This window comes from Monopterus albus, unplaced genomic scaffold (assembly GCF_001952655.1).
Source record: "Monopterus albus unplaced genomic scaffold, M_albus_1.0 scaffold26.1, whole genome shotgun sequence".
NCBI classification, from domain to species: Eukaryota; Metazoa; Chordata; class Actinopteri; order Synbranchiformes; family Synbranchidae; genus Monopterus; species Monopterus albus.
The window spans coordinates 3,212,325-3,226,764 of record NW_018127906.1 but is presented as its reverse complement, the minus strand read 5'-3'; the positions used below and the strand labels follow the sequence as shown (position 1 = coordinate 3,226,764).

At 42.6% G+C, this 14,440-nt stretch overlaps 1 protein-coding gene across 1 annotated transcript in view; it reads right to left on the bottom strand.

Moving 5' to 3' along the window:
* The window catches only part of fras1 (Fraser extracellular matrix complex subunit 1), a 212,874-nt gene that overhangs the window by 9,350 nt on the left and 189,084 nt on the right, over positions 1–14,440 (bottom strand). Inside the window, exons 48-61 of the mRNA XM_020595163.1 lie at positions 12,904–13,044; positions 12,318–12,545; positions 10,101–10,214; positions 8,553–8,703; positions 6,828–6,987; positions 6,446–6,614; positions 5,662–5,908; positions 4,431–4,775; positions 3,473–3,633; positions 3,124–3,271; positions 2,788–2,993; positions 2,543–2,699; positions 1,340–1,540; positions 994–1,181 (exon numbers count right to left, since the gene is read on the bottom strand). Of these exons, the coding sequence (XP_020450819.1) occupies positions 994–1,181; positions 1,340–1,540; positions 2,543–2,699; positions 2,788–2,993; positions 3,124–3,271; positions 3,473–3,633; positions 4,431–4,775; positions 5,662–5,908; positions 6,446–6,614; positions 6,828–6,987; positions 8,553–8,703; positions 10,101–10,214; positions 12,318–12,545; positions 12,904–13,044 (2,616 nt within the window). The remainder of the gene's footprint in view (positions 1–993; positions 1,182–1,339; positions 1,541–2,542; positions 2,700–2,787; positions 2,994–3,123; positions 3,272–3,472; positions 3,634–4,430; positions 4,776–5,661; positions 5,909–6,445; positions 6,615–6,827; positions 6,988–8,552; positions 8,704–10,100; positions 10,215–12,317; positions 12,546–12,903; positions 13,045–14,440) is intronic.

The following is a 14,440-nucleotide window of genomic DNA, read 5'->3' as shown; positions in this document are numbered from 1 at the left end:
AAAAAACTGTGTACTACACACCCTGTTCTAGTCTCCTCTGCTGCTTCTTGTTTGTTTATTGGTGTCGTTTTGAGTTCTTATTACCTCCGTCACAGAGGGAATGTTTTTGCAGGTGTTTGTTGGGTTGTTTATTCACAGCATAACTCTAAAAGTTATGAAAGAATTTTAATGATTTTTTTTTCTTTGGAGAGGTAGGATATGAGCCACAGAACAATTCATTAGCTTTTGGTGCTGATCCAGATAATTATCTGGATCCAGGAATTTATTAGAGGATCCTTCACAATTCCGAGATGGAGATGGGTCAATTTCAATTTGAGTTTGTTTCTAACTCCATACACAGTGCCAAGAATGCTTGGACAAAAATCGCAAGACCATATCCCCATCAGATCAACCACACACCAAAATCTAATCTGGATTTTACACAGCCTGATAACCCCAGTGACCATGGGACAGGATGTGGTGTCTCAGCTACACCCTCCTCCATGACCCTCTGCTGGCTACAGCCCTTCTGTTGTTATTCCAGCATCTCTACCCTGTGTTGTCGAAGTACGATAATACTTTGCAATAAAGTTTAAACTTATGCTTAGATTGGGTTCAGATGTGGCGTTCGTCATTATTAGCATTAGCCACCTAGCATGGTCAGGATTTTATCTTTGCGGTGAATTAATATCATTTCAATTTGGGAGTAGGTGGAGCTTTGTGTAATGTCAGTGCTTTGTGTCACATCAGCAGTAACCAGAGCGTTCTACTGGACTGACACATTTACTGTTAGCCAGCTAACGCTAGCTTCAGACTGGAGGCTGTATTTGGTACAGTTTGTTCCAACCAGGCATCTGTAGTTTATGTTGTCACTTGGAAACAAGATGTGATGGGAGGAGCAAAGAGTGTTTAGGAGCAGGTTATGGTGTCAGTTCGTTTTTTGTCTTTCTAGACAATCTAAGATGAGAGGAAAATAGACGGTTTAGCTTAAAGCCCTGTAAACAGCTTCCTTACAATAGGTGGTGCAGGAAGGATGAGGCTGCCTGCAGCCTCCTGGTCCAGAATGGTCACTGTTGCCATAGTGATCTCCCCAAGTACCGCCTCTACAGGGTCGTCAGGGCCGAGAACCAATGAGAAGGACTCATGCCACTCCCTGTCCTCATTAGACAGAATCTCCACTTTGAACAGGATATGGTCCATTCCTACGAAATGAAGAAACCAATAAAATGATTCCAGTCATACTGCGCTCCTATAACACCCACACTAGGCCTTCGATTTTCAAACACAGAAAATAACAGTGAGGCGTTACTTGTCTGGACCATTTCTTTTGATTAGTCACATGTCAGTTTTTAGCACTGACCGGGGATGAACTTGAGCACTCGGCTGTTGGGATTGTAGTCCACTCCAGACTGGGCCGATCCATCCCGGGTGCTGCAACGGATCTTGGAGGTCCGGTCCAGATCACCTCGGCGGATCACCTTAATGTTGAGCACCTCAATGCCATCAGGACCAGGAGGCTCTCTGACCTGATAGGCCCCCTGCTCGAACTCGATGGTGGGAGCTGTAGGAGCAACAGAGGATGAAAATTCCAGTGATGCCCACCGATGGTTCCTTCTATTCTAAGTGATGCACTCAGTTAATGGGTAATCAAGTACACCTACTGCCGATAAAACGCCAGTCCTGCGATAAATGCTTCCATTATGAAGGCTATGATGATCAGTCACTGAGAGGTGAGTAGAAAGGCTGGAATTGTTGTGTCTCACCGAGAGCCGTTTCTACAGTCTTATGTGTCTGACTTTTTATCAGTTTGAAGTTTTAACTTGGTGTACCTACAGGAACATGCTGGCAACTCCGTGTATACAGAGATGCTTAATATATTATCATCAACAGTAAACATGACTAGTCTACAAACTAAGCAATAAAATGAACAATAAAAAAACATAAATGTGTACAATAATTTTACTGCTACTGAATTAATTTACAAAAACATTATTAAAAATTACCCCAATAAAAAACAACCCAAAGAGAATAAGTCTCTAAAAACACCACCAACCATGATATGAGAAAAATTTGGTTAATTAGTTTTACTAAATTAGTAACGGCTCAGCAGTCAATGAGCCTTCATCAGCACTAGAGCTGCAATGAGTTGTCAATTAATTGATCAGTCAATTGACAAATAGCTGACAAGTATTTTGATGAGAAAAACTGAAGACAATTTAACTGAGCAATTGAGAAACTAATCTTCAGATTAATCAATGATGAAACTATGCCCTAATAAGTACATCAGCATATTTACTCTATGTGAAGGCCAGGCAAGTTTATTTATTTAGCATATTTGAATGTGCACAATGTAGACCAATAGATAAACACTGAGATGCATACACAGATAAATCAATAGAATGCAAATTAGATTAAAACATTAAATACAAATTAAAGAAACAATTACAAAACAGCACAAAGCAGCAACATGTAAGTGCAGCGACCGAGTACTTTTAGGAGACTATGAATTCTCACTGCTCTCATTATACTTTCTGCCCCTTTGAATCATAAGATGACTGCTTACCATCTTCATCATTGGTGATGGTGATGGTGACGATGTCACTAGCGCCCACCATGGCGCCGCTCCAGTGGTCACCCAGTGGCGTCCCAAGATGCACCTGGAACTCCTCCTCAGGCTCGAATACAGAGTCATCATTGATGTGAATAGTGCAGTTCTTCACCTGGGAAACAAACAAACAAGATTTTAATGGGCAGGTAACTGCCAGCAAAGACACACAGAGTCAAAGTAGCATCTGATAAACGTTCCACCTTCTCTCCTTTGAGGAAAGTGATGCGTGATTCGTCAGCGTTCCTCCTTTCCTCAAAGTCGTCCATCACCATGGCAGACATGGTTCGGGTAAAACAGCGCACCGACGACTTGAAGGACAGGTCACCTGTGCGGATGATGGGGATGTGGAGGACGCTGTCTCTCTCTTTCACAGTGTAGGTGCTCTTCTCAAACTGCATGCTGGGAACTGAGAGATAGGATGATAGCTGTGAGGAAGCTGACAAAGTATGTAAGCTACGAGGAGGTGCCAATGAAGAATGAGATACATCTCTGATTTTAAATGAATGTTTTAAAGTCTGTCACTTGTGTGTACATACTGTCCTGGAAGGTGTCGGTGATGATGACGTTGGCTTCATAAGGCTCTTGGAGGACAGCACCCTGAGGCGAACTGATGAAGACCACAAAGGTCTCGGATCCTTCAATAGATGGATTCTGGATGTCGTCCATGATGGTCAAACTGCAGGTCTGTAAAAAAACACGAGGCCAGCGTTAGCAAGCTTTTTAAAGATGTGCTACTGTACCTTGTGCAAAGTCAGGGTGGCTTCTAATGTTCTTAGCACCAAAAGACTGCTTCAGCACAGAGGAAGACATAAATACTCTGAGATAGCTGCTGGACCTGATGAAATGAAACAGTCTGATGCTGTGCTGCAGAGACTCTCTCCTCACCTCCTCAGTTTTTCCAGGTTTAAACTCCACTTTCTTGGAGCTGGGGATGTAGTCGACCCCGGGGCTGGCTGAGAGAGGCTCTGAAGGTCGGGTGGCGCACCACACCGACGTCACAGAGGACAGATCACTGCCGTGGCGCAGCACTGGTATTTCAATAGTGCCTGGAGACAAAAAGCATAGATGTACCCTGAGGCATCTATATCCTGAGGCAAACAGATGACGGCCTAAAATAATTGGTGACCATCAAAAGCCCTGCTTTACAAAGTCTGCTTTGGGCTGCAATTTTAAAGATACTTAAGTCACAGACTATTAAGCAGCAGAATAAATCGCTAGAGAAACTGAATTTTACAGCTACTTTCACAGCAACTAATTGTGCTGACAGCTCAGTGCTGCATGGTTGTTGCCTTTGAAGCTATGTCCAAGTAGTAGCCAGACAGACTGGCCGAGAGATGAGGGAGGGGCGGCGGTGCATTTATCTTTTTTCTGAGTAACAAATGACACTAGCTTTTAAGTTAAAATGCTGTTACGATTATATGTGCCATAGTTTAACAGCCAACACACTGACTTGGAAAGAGCAGCCTGTAATTGTTCCAAGAGGTTACTATCAATCTGTAAGGGTGTCCCACTTCAAAACGTCTTCTTGGGTCCAAATTAAATTAAGAAGACTTTAACAAAGGGTGGGGGTCCACAGAGACTATACCCACATGAAATTAATACACCCTTGGATTGAGCAGTTAGGAATTTCCCTGTCCAACGACTGTTCTTGTCCTTTCTAATTTCCCCATGGAGATCATTACATGTTCACATTTCTCTTAAATAGTATATCCCACCATTATGTCTGAAAGGAGAGTGTAACTTAATTTCTTAATTTCTCTTGGTGATGGAGAACAACTGCAGAAAGAAATGAGATCCATACAGCTCCTCTGTAAACAGGTGGCTGTAAGAAATCAGCTCATACCTGCATCTTCACTGAAAGTAAAGGAGGCGTTTGCAAGAGAGACAGTCGATGCATCGTTGGGTCCATCGATGACAACCTTGGCCACCGTCACGTCCCCTATACGGGCGTTATCAGAGGCATCTGCCAGCACCAGCTCAAATTCCTCAGACAGCTCATATTCACTGTCATCAATGAGCTTAATGTCGCAAGTGGACATGCTGACCCCAGGGCCGAAGATGACGCGGTTGTCACTGGTCATACCGCGGCTCTTGTAGTCGGATCCAGACTCCAGAGCACGGAGGCTGCTGCCCTGAGCCGACTTGGCCACGGTGTAGCAGAGAGCTGACACGGTGCTGGAAGTGTCACCTGAGTGAAACAAGGAAGGAGAGGGAGGGTCACTGCTGGTCACATGCTGGCTACCACATCTCTGCAGCAGAGGACTCTGCAACTTTGTACTGCTCTAAAATATACATTTTATTTTTTAAATTGTTTTCCTTTATTGTAAAGTTATTGTTTTCCATTCCAAAATCCAACCCATCCCCTTGGGTGAGTGGTAAAACAAACAGCAACAGCAACAGGAAAAATAATTCAAATAACTAAAATACATAGATATTTAAGTGGCCATTATCACAGATACAGGTCAGACACCTTTCCTAGAGTCCTAGAGACTCAACAGTCCAAGGGTTCCATGTGTGGAAGCCATGCTTTCAAGAAGTCGTCCTCTTTACAATGAAGCTTATAGTAAATTTTATCAAGAGGAATATGGCTAGAGATTTCATTTAGCTAATGTGAGGTTGTAGGTACGTACATTTTCAGACTTCCACTTAACCACGATACACTAAACACACAGCTTCTACAAGTGAAGAGTAAAGCAAACATTCAAGGGGACTGGACAGGGCCTGAGGGTTTCTTTGTTCTGATTAGAGGTTTTAGTCACTCTAAGTCCCTAAGTGTCAGCCCTGTCATAGACTGGCGACCTGTCCAGGGTGGACACCGCCTCTCGCCCACTGTCAGCTGGGTTTGGATAGATGAATGGATGCCTACTAACTATTTTCCAGGTACAAACATTCAAACATCACTCCGTTTAAGCATCATAAGGTCTTAAAGAAGTGTTGCAACAGCAGATGTGGAAAACATATGGAAATTTGTCAAGCACATGAAAAGAAAGTCTCCTTCACTGAAATAAAAATGGGACAATTAAATGAGAGAATAGCTGCAGAGGTTAGCAGGGATGTTTAGAAGTGTTCCTCACCTTTTCTCTCAATAGGAGCATGGATCAAGCCGGTGCTCTCGTTGACGTGGTAGGTCTTCTTATCAAACTGCAAAGTCGGTTCATCCTCTGTGTCATTGATGTTGACAATGGCGCGCGTGTTTCCGCCCAGCAGTGCATACACAGGCATGCTCAGCTCCACGTGGAAGCTCTCGGCTCCCTCAAAAACCTTGTCATCATTAATCACTATGGTGCACAGCTTGATTTCCTCACGCTCATCAAACTGTACCTAAGAATTAATGGGACAATAGTCGTGTTGGTCATGTGGCTTCTCTCATGACAGAATAACAGCAATGCATTAAACCAAAGGACACAGATGATGGAGGATGCAGAATAGGAACCTCTTGTATTCTTTGATCAGTGTATGTCAAAACCCATCAGTAAAATCCAGTATAATCTAGTGGTGACAAGCTAATGTTTGAAAGGCTAAGCACAAACTTTAAACTGGGAAAGTTTGTTCTCAAGGCAAATTATTGGACAGGGACAATTCCAATTAGACCAACCTGAAAGTCTTTACAATAGTCTTGAAGAAAAATCATACGTTTTAAATTAATAATTATCAGGTAATGAATTTAATATCAATGTTAGACAAAACAGAAAAAGTTGATGTAATACAGGAATGTGAGATCAGAGGTTGTTGTTCAACCAAAATGATGTAGAAAATCAAACCCAGAGGCAGAAAGAGGCCGAAATGTTGGTGTTTTGTTTTGAAACTTCCTAAACAACAGCTCTACAAACAAAATGATCAGAATCTGACACTGCTCACCTGCCCAGCATATTCCACATAGTCCTGCTGGCCTGGATGCGATCCGTCGCTGCTGGTGGAGGTGGCGCTGCCCTGCTCGGTGCGGCACAGCACGACGGCGTACTGGTTCAGGTTTCCTGTTCGCTTCACTGTCACTGCCACTGTACCAGCCTTCTCACTCACATTGTAGCTGTGGAGTTATCACAGGAAGTGAGAGGTTACTTTACTTTATTAAAAAAATCAAAACAAAACAAAAAAGAGCAAAGTTCCAGGAAGGTACGAACTGGTAAAACTCCTGGAAAACTGTGACCAGTTTCTTCACTGAGCAATGATTTTCATAATAATAACTTTTGCTGAGTAAACAAACATCTTAGTTTCAGTAAAAACACTACATGACACAAACCTTTTGTGCTCAAAGCTGATGAGGGACCACTGGATGTGGAAGACGTTGTCACTGACCACGTTTGGTTTGCTGTCTTTGACCAGGAACTTGAAGGTGTCCATCGTTTCCTGAACGTTCTCCTGATGCAGCACGTAGCGGATCAGACCAAGATTGATATCGGCTAGAAAGGAACAAGCTCAGATTAACAGATCAAACACCGAATTCCTTTAACTCACTGATTCGCTTAGTGCTTCGTCTCATCTCCCAGATCAGGTCACCAAAAAGATGGGAGTCCATTACACATCACGGGAAGAACAGCAGATCATGGTAGCATGTGAAAAAATAAATTTTGATATCAAAATAATATTTTCAATGTGCCAAAAAACACTGACCTTTAGCCAGGATTTCACTTTGACCTTAGTGGGAGGAAAATGGAAATCCAGGCACTGAATCTCAGTAACATAAATCATTGTGAAGATTGTATTTTCTCTGAAATAATGATTCTGTAATTTGCAGCCTCGGGACATTTTCCAATACTTGAGAGAAAAAAAACTTCACAATGAAGATGAGTCTCGTGACCGACTCGTGAAGCCAAAAAAAAAAAGAGAGCGCCTGTGCTAGAAAGATGTTCAGATGACTGTCAGGACATAAAACACTGACAGAGATGAGCAGTGCTAAACGGGGCCACACAAACAAATGCACTAATATCCAAACACACATTTTCAGACTGAGTGCTGGATCGTGGCTCAGTATGAGAGCGTCCGTTAACCGGGATAATGTCGACAGCTCGAACTAACCCCCAACCACATGTTCATGGTTTTTTCTCTCAGGGTGAAAGGTTTATTTATTTCTCTTGTTGGATATTTGTTATTATTCAGAAAATGACGTTCACAAGCTCCAAATCGACAATGCCACAAATTGAAGTGACAGTTTGGAGTCGCTCTCCAGCCAAGAGGATCAACATTTTACACTGACACTGATCCCTGGCTGCAGCCTACAGGTGAAGATAAGCAGGCTCATGATGAGAACACTGAAATGGGAAGCAGGGGAAACCAAAGGAAAAGCTCCCACAGCTGCTGATGTGTGTTTGATCAAAACTCTCAGTCAAGAAAAGAGCAGACAGGCAGGAAGGTTGGGGAAAGATTTTGTCCTTAACCCCTCAAACCTTCTCCCTCTGACAAGACAGAAAATGAAGACAAATGTAGGAATCCCAGTCCAAAACAGGATGGGGCAGAGAGGCAACATTACAAAAAACAAGCTGTGCTGACGCTAACTAGAACCTCAAGTTGATTAATGGCTATAAAACCTCACTTCACTATCAAACAAAAATGGCTGTGGTAAAAGCAGCCGTGCACAGCTTGTTTGTCAAAAATACATAAATAAAAGGAACCAATCAAGCACAACTGGGGTTCAGGAGGTAGAGCAGGTCGTCTCCTAACTGGAGAATTGGTGGTTCAATTCTGGGCTTCTCCAGTCCACTTGCTGAGCAAGACACTGAACCCAAAGTTGCTGCCGGTGGCTGCACGCCCCGGTGTGTGAGTGCCAGTGAGCAAAAATGCTTTGAGTGCATAAATGCATAGAAAAGTGCTGTACAAGTATAAGTCCATTTACTGAATACAAAACAACCATCAGCTACTGTGAAGAGGCCACCTCAGAGGGAAAGGACTACCACAGGATACGTGCTGTAATATGTTACCATGCATCTGAGACAGAAGCACCAGGGCAGACAGAGGCAGAACCATGTACCTTGTGTGAATGTGGTGATGGGGTTGCCGGGTTTGAGCTTGCTCTCCAGGAATCCGTGTTTTGGCTCGGTAATGATTTCATAAACCAGCTGTCCATCATCTGTATCTGGGTCCATGGTCAGCAGCTCCTTCTTGGTGATCAGGTTGGTGGCCTGACCAGACATCAGACAGAACTGAGTCAAACAACCTGGGCGAGCACAGCTATACTTAAGATTAATTTGTAGTTTACAGTTTATCAACATGCCAAAGTGTCTACGGGCTCATATACTCCCTCCCTGCTTGCCCAGCACTGTATGTAGTGTTTTCACAAGCTTGATGCAGATTAAGATCCTGACATAAGCTGTTTTTCCAGGACTCCAGTGGGTAGTTCAGTACAGACACTGATACTCAGCTGTCATTTTTATTCAGGTGCCCTTCAGGTAAAACGTGCACCCACAGAGCTCCTGCCACAACAGAGACAGACTCAGCACACCACTGCTGCAGCTCTGTTAGTGGCTCCGAATCCTTTGGATCAGCAGCTGTTGTCATTTAAAAAGACAAAACTATCACAGCTTTATTTTAAATTTAGCTTTTAGGGGTTTATGTGTCAATAATATTTTTAATTATAAAAAGGTATGTCAATGTTACAAGCAACTGATCCATAAAGAAAGACCAATTTGAAAGGATCCAGGATCAGCTTGTTAAGTCTACCACACACAACAGAAGGTATTTTGTTCTTGAAAAAAGACTGTGTCCTGCTGGAACACACTTTTTACTTTGCTTTCTTTCCTGTTGTCAGGAGCAGATGCAAGAGTTTAACATTATGACAATTTGCCTCATTGATAAAACATCCAAGACTTAATTACCTGCTGTTCAAACACAGCACAGACTCAGGGTATATGAATGAAGTGACACTAACAGAGTCTACGATAGAAACGACTGGCATTCGTTGTGATGAGATCTTTGAACCAGCAGGGGGAGCAAGTAAATTGCACAATATGAGCAAACAGTGATAGCCCTTCTCTTTGCACCGCTGTCAGTCTCAAAGACAGAGAACATATGATGACACCATCGGCTACTGAGTAATCACACAGGGCGGCATGCGCTTGGTCCAACAGTCACGCTCCCCCCCCACCCCTTTCTACCAGGAATTTATTAATTATTTATTTGGTTTAATTTAATTTTTCTTTAATATATACTGAATGTCACATGGCATAGCAGTGGACACGCCTACACTTTCACACACACAAACTAAATGTAAAAATCCCTTTGTCCCTTTGTTAATGTTTGTTGTCTCTGTTATGTCCTTTGTCCTGTTTTTTCATGTTGCAGTGAAAAAATGAAAATCATCAAAGTGAATAAAAGCTATTTTCTGAAGAAAAAAAGAAAAAGATCTCCATCACTGGGCCCATCACTCCTTTTTACACCTATCAAACATCAAACCTTTTTATCTTATGTTTTATTTATGATCGTGTGTTCATACTAAAATCCAAGGGAGAACATGTTAAAGTGAAAACACTCGTCTTCATCATGGCACTGGACAGAACAAAGCATATCTTTAGATTTCTACCTTGTTGTCCATGTATTCCAGCCACTGCAAGCCCAGGTTGGTGACGATACGCGGTGTGCCATCGTCAACTGGCAGGATGTCAATCTTGAACTTCTGGGGAGCAGCTGTCACGATCTGGAAAACCAAAGGAGTGGACATAAAAGACATCTACTTTCAAAGATGGTGGAGGTACGGAGACGGTACTTTTAGGGAAGAATTTAAGGGACAGTCACAAAAAAAATTTTAACTGCCTTAGATGTGGTTTTATTAGCCCAGGTTTTTGGGCATCGGTCCCTCAACTTTCTGCCTAGATCCCCATATAGTAGGGATGAATATAATGCCACAATGTCCAGAAGTTACACTCTACCAGTCAGCAGCAACATCGGGTTGAGGGTCCTGGTACATGGGATAATGTGCAGATGTCACTGTGAGTGTTTAGATCAAGTCATCAACTCAAAGTGGAAAAAGTTCTCATTAAATGGATATACATGGAATGTGACAGGGCAAAAACAAGGCCTGCAAGTTATTACTTTATTGATTTGTCCCCCTTCACACTCTGATGATTGGTTAAATCAGATAAACTGCCTCAATATTACTAGTTACTGCATTGTGTCTGAGGTGCATGAGGGAATACAGAAAGGGCACCCTGTCATCACACAGATGCTGTTAAGGCCAACTTTGACATGTGCCATTTGACGGATGCCTCCATCCACATGGTTTATAGGTGCTCATACATTATTTAATAACAGTGGACCTCCAGTGGGAACAAATTCAGCTCAAACAGCGGCAGCATTAATGCCACCAACTGTCCTCCTGCTGCAAAATGTGTGTGACCGCTGATCCACGTGGCCCCAGGTGATGGAACGATAATAGACACAAGCCTGAGAAGCGTGTGCGATTCTGCTGTCATTGAATTTAATCATACGGACCACTTAGTAATGACAGGTGGTGGAGGGACGGCTGAGACGACAAACCAAGGAGTCAGTCCACCCCGAGGCTTGCTCATGTCTACCACCATAAAGCTTACATTAACAGCACACGTATACAGATGTGTGTACCAGACGTGTGAGGACGTGTTTTTAATGCATTGTAGACCAGTGGTTTCTGATCAGCCCCACCACTGGGCCACAAAGGCTCATGAGACAAATGTAAAGGATTACAAGATTATTATCAGGGTAGGAACCAGGAAAATACTAAAGTCTGCCACATATCTTTTCTGGCTTCTCTCTAATTTCTTGTGAAGTGGTGCATAGTTCAACTTCTTCAGCCATCTAAAAGTTATTCCAAGGGAACTATCTTTGGGGCTAAGATCACTCTGCTTTGTGCACACTGCTTCATATTAAAGAGTAAAAAGCAAAAATGTCCTCATAGTCCAAGGATATTATCGCTTTACATCCACATTTTCCAAAAATGTCCCCACATACAGTACCATTTCACATCCTCGCTCTGTAAAATGCTCTTACATTTCAAAAATGCCCACAACTTTTCTATAATGCCCTCACATTCCAAGTCCATCATTTGTCATTCATTTCTAAAAATGTCCCCAATTCCCAAGAATACCATCACTTTTTTAACATATTGACATTTCCCACATAATGTTCTAACATTTCAATTATGTTTGCACTTTCCATAAATATTTCTAGGGTCCAGAATGTCCTAACGTCAAAAATGTCCTATGAATATCCTACCTTTCAAATTTGCCGTCACTTTATGAAATGTCCTTACTTCTAAAAAATGTCCTGACTCTGCATAAACGTTCTAACTTTTTAAAATGTATTCTCTTTCCAAAGATCTTCCCAGTTTCCAAAATGTCGTCAGTTGTGTCTCTTGAAAGATGTTTTCTAAAGTGTCACTCTCTAGATCAACAACTGAGCCAGGTCGTCACAAAAAGTACAAGAACACACACACAGACTGCTGATTCGCGCCTACCGTCACCAGCAATCACACACACACAAACACCGACCTTTAAATACACACACCCACATGTGCCTTAACTCTGCTAATTCAATCATCTAGATCTAAAATGTCAGGAAGCTGCCTCGTACACACGCTGGCACTCAATCTAACAGCAAATTTAGCCTTCCTGCTGTTGTCAAAATGTCAGGTTTTACATCACACACACACACACACACACACACACACACACACACACACACACACACACACACACACACACACACACACACACACACACACACACACACACACACACACACACACACACACACACACTGTTACCTCCTTGCCACCCTCCTCCACCATGAAGAGTAGGTTGGTGCCGTCGGCCACGGTGAAGGTGAAGCGGTCCTTGAGTGAATTGGAGCCGTCGTGGTTGTAGCTAATGCGGTTCTGGTAGACGTCATCCATAGTGAAGCTGGTTGTCTGTCGGTAGTGTTGGCCGTTGATCGTGCGCTCGATGGTGCCATGACGAGGAGCCTGGACGATGGTAAAGACGATGGACTCTGCCTGAAGGAGGAAGAGGAAGAGGGATGACAGACAGGTGTCTGTCAGTGAGGGTGTCTTCCCAAAGGTTCACTGCTGAAGATGAACCAGAGGCAGGAGTTTTCTGACCCAGAACAAACTCTCTAACTATGGTTGAGTTCACCTACATGGAAATACAATGCACAGTTGTTCTTTTGTTCTCAAGGGTTACTGAAGTAACTCATGGAGTGCACGGAGACTCACAGCCTGAAAGATTTAACCGACTATCCTCGAAGCAACAGAATACAGTTATTGCCAGAGAAATCCCAGCAGAGGGCAGCTAATGCAGCACAATCATTTGGAGGTTCTACTCTTGTCTAAACATGGTCAGCCAGTGTCCTACCTCTGTGTCTGCATCGGTGGCCTTCAGCTCAAACTCGGTGATGGTCTTCCTCACACCCTCCTGAACCCTCATGCCAGGAACCTGGAGCAGAGGCAGGGAGTCATCTACCGGCTTGATGGTGATGTAGAAGGTCTGGGCAACCTGCAGATGACACACATAACAAACAATTACCACTGCAATGCATCATTTAATGTCGCAACAACAACACCCATTTTATTTACAAGGAAATATTAAAAATCACAATAAAAATACAGAGCAGAAGAAACGTAAGATGGAAAACACGAGACAAAAGACAAAACCTCAGTCCAAGCTGGTGTTGTATGCCTGAGAAAAGTCTTTAAAAGTGTACAACACTTCTCTAACTAACTCGCTAACCTGACAAATAAAACCTGCTGGACTGTCCGAAAAACTCACAAAGCCTCAAACAGAACTGCTTTTCTTATTTCACGAAAACTTTTAAAGATCGATAGTTTTCCAAAGACACAGACCACAAGTCAAGTTGTTTACAATAAAATGAAATCTGCCATGAGCTAAATACATTTCACTGAGGTGAGAAAAATACATGCAGTCAGTTTCTCTGCCCAGGTGCATATTCAGCAATGCAATCTATAATGGGAACCCAGATGACATAACCCAAATAACAGAAACTACAGTTACATCAGTGTGTGTACTGGTATGCCCCCGAGCCATCCCATCTCACCACAGACTGGTATCACTATAAAAGGCAGAATACAGGTCTCCACACTGGAGAGAGGAGAGTTAACAAAGGTAAAAGCAGCAAACCACTTTGCAAACACTAACCACTACTGAGACCACACACACTGTGATCAGCCAGGCGTGAAGGCCAAACGACCTCTTTCACTTGTTTACTCAGGTCCTTGTGGTCCACATTAGTCTGGATTAGCAAGGCAGATTTATGCACAAGGTGAACTGGGGGATACTGGAAGGGCCGGAATGCCTCTTCCTCACCACTCTAAACTCTCGCGGTTCATGAGATTTGATATACCTTTAATTATATATTAACAATTTTTAAAACCCTTTAGGTCTTATATTATGTATAAGGCAATTACTATGCTATCAGGTAAAAAATTTTAATGGGGTGGGGGGTGGGGGCAGAAAGTGTTGTTAAAAAGATTTGATTTGATTTGATTTGATTTATTCTTTCAAACATGCAGAACAAATGACATCAACACACACACATAATTACACAGATCAACCAATGCTAATCCAGAATCAGTTTGCTTATACCTAGTACATGTTTGAATGGAGTAGGAAGAAGTCAGACTTATCCAGTCCTACCCCATAACATCATCTTATACAAAAAATTTCATGCATCATTGGCTGCAAGCAGTATCTCTACATAGGTAATTCTCTTCTGCACCAGACAAGTAATACACAGAAAATTTAAAACAGAGTGTTTCCTTCATGCATTCTTGATTAAATCTCTTATTCTTGCATATATCTTGAATGACACATACATTTATATTTATATTTAAACTCCTCAATTCTAGTACTGTTTTTCATGTCCACACTTAAA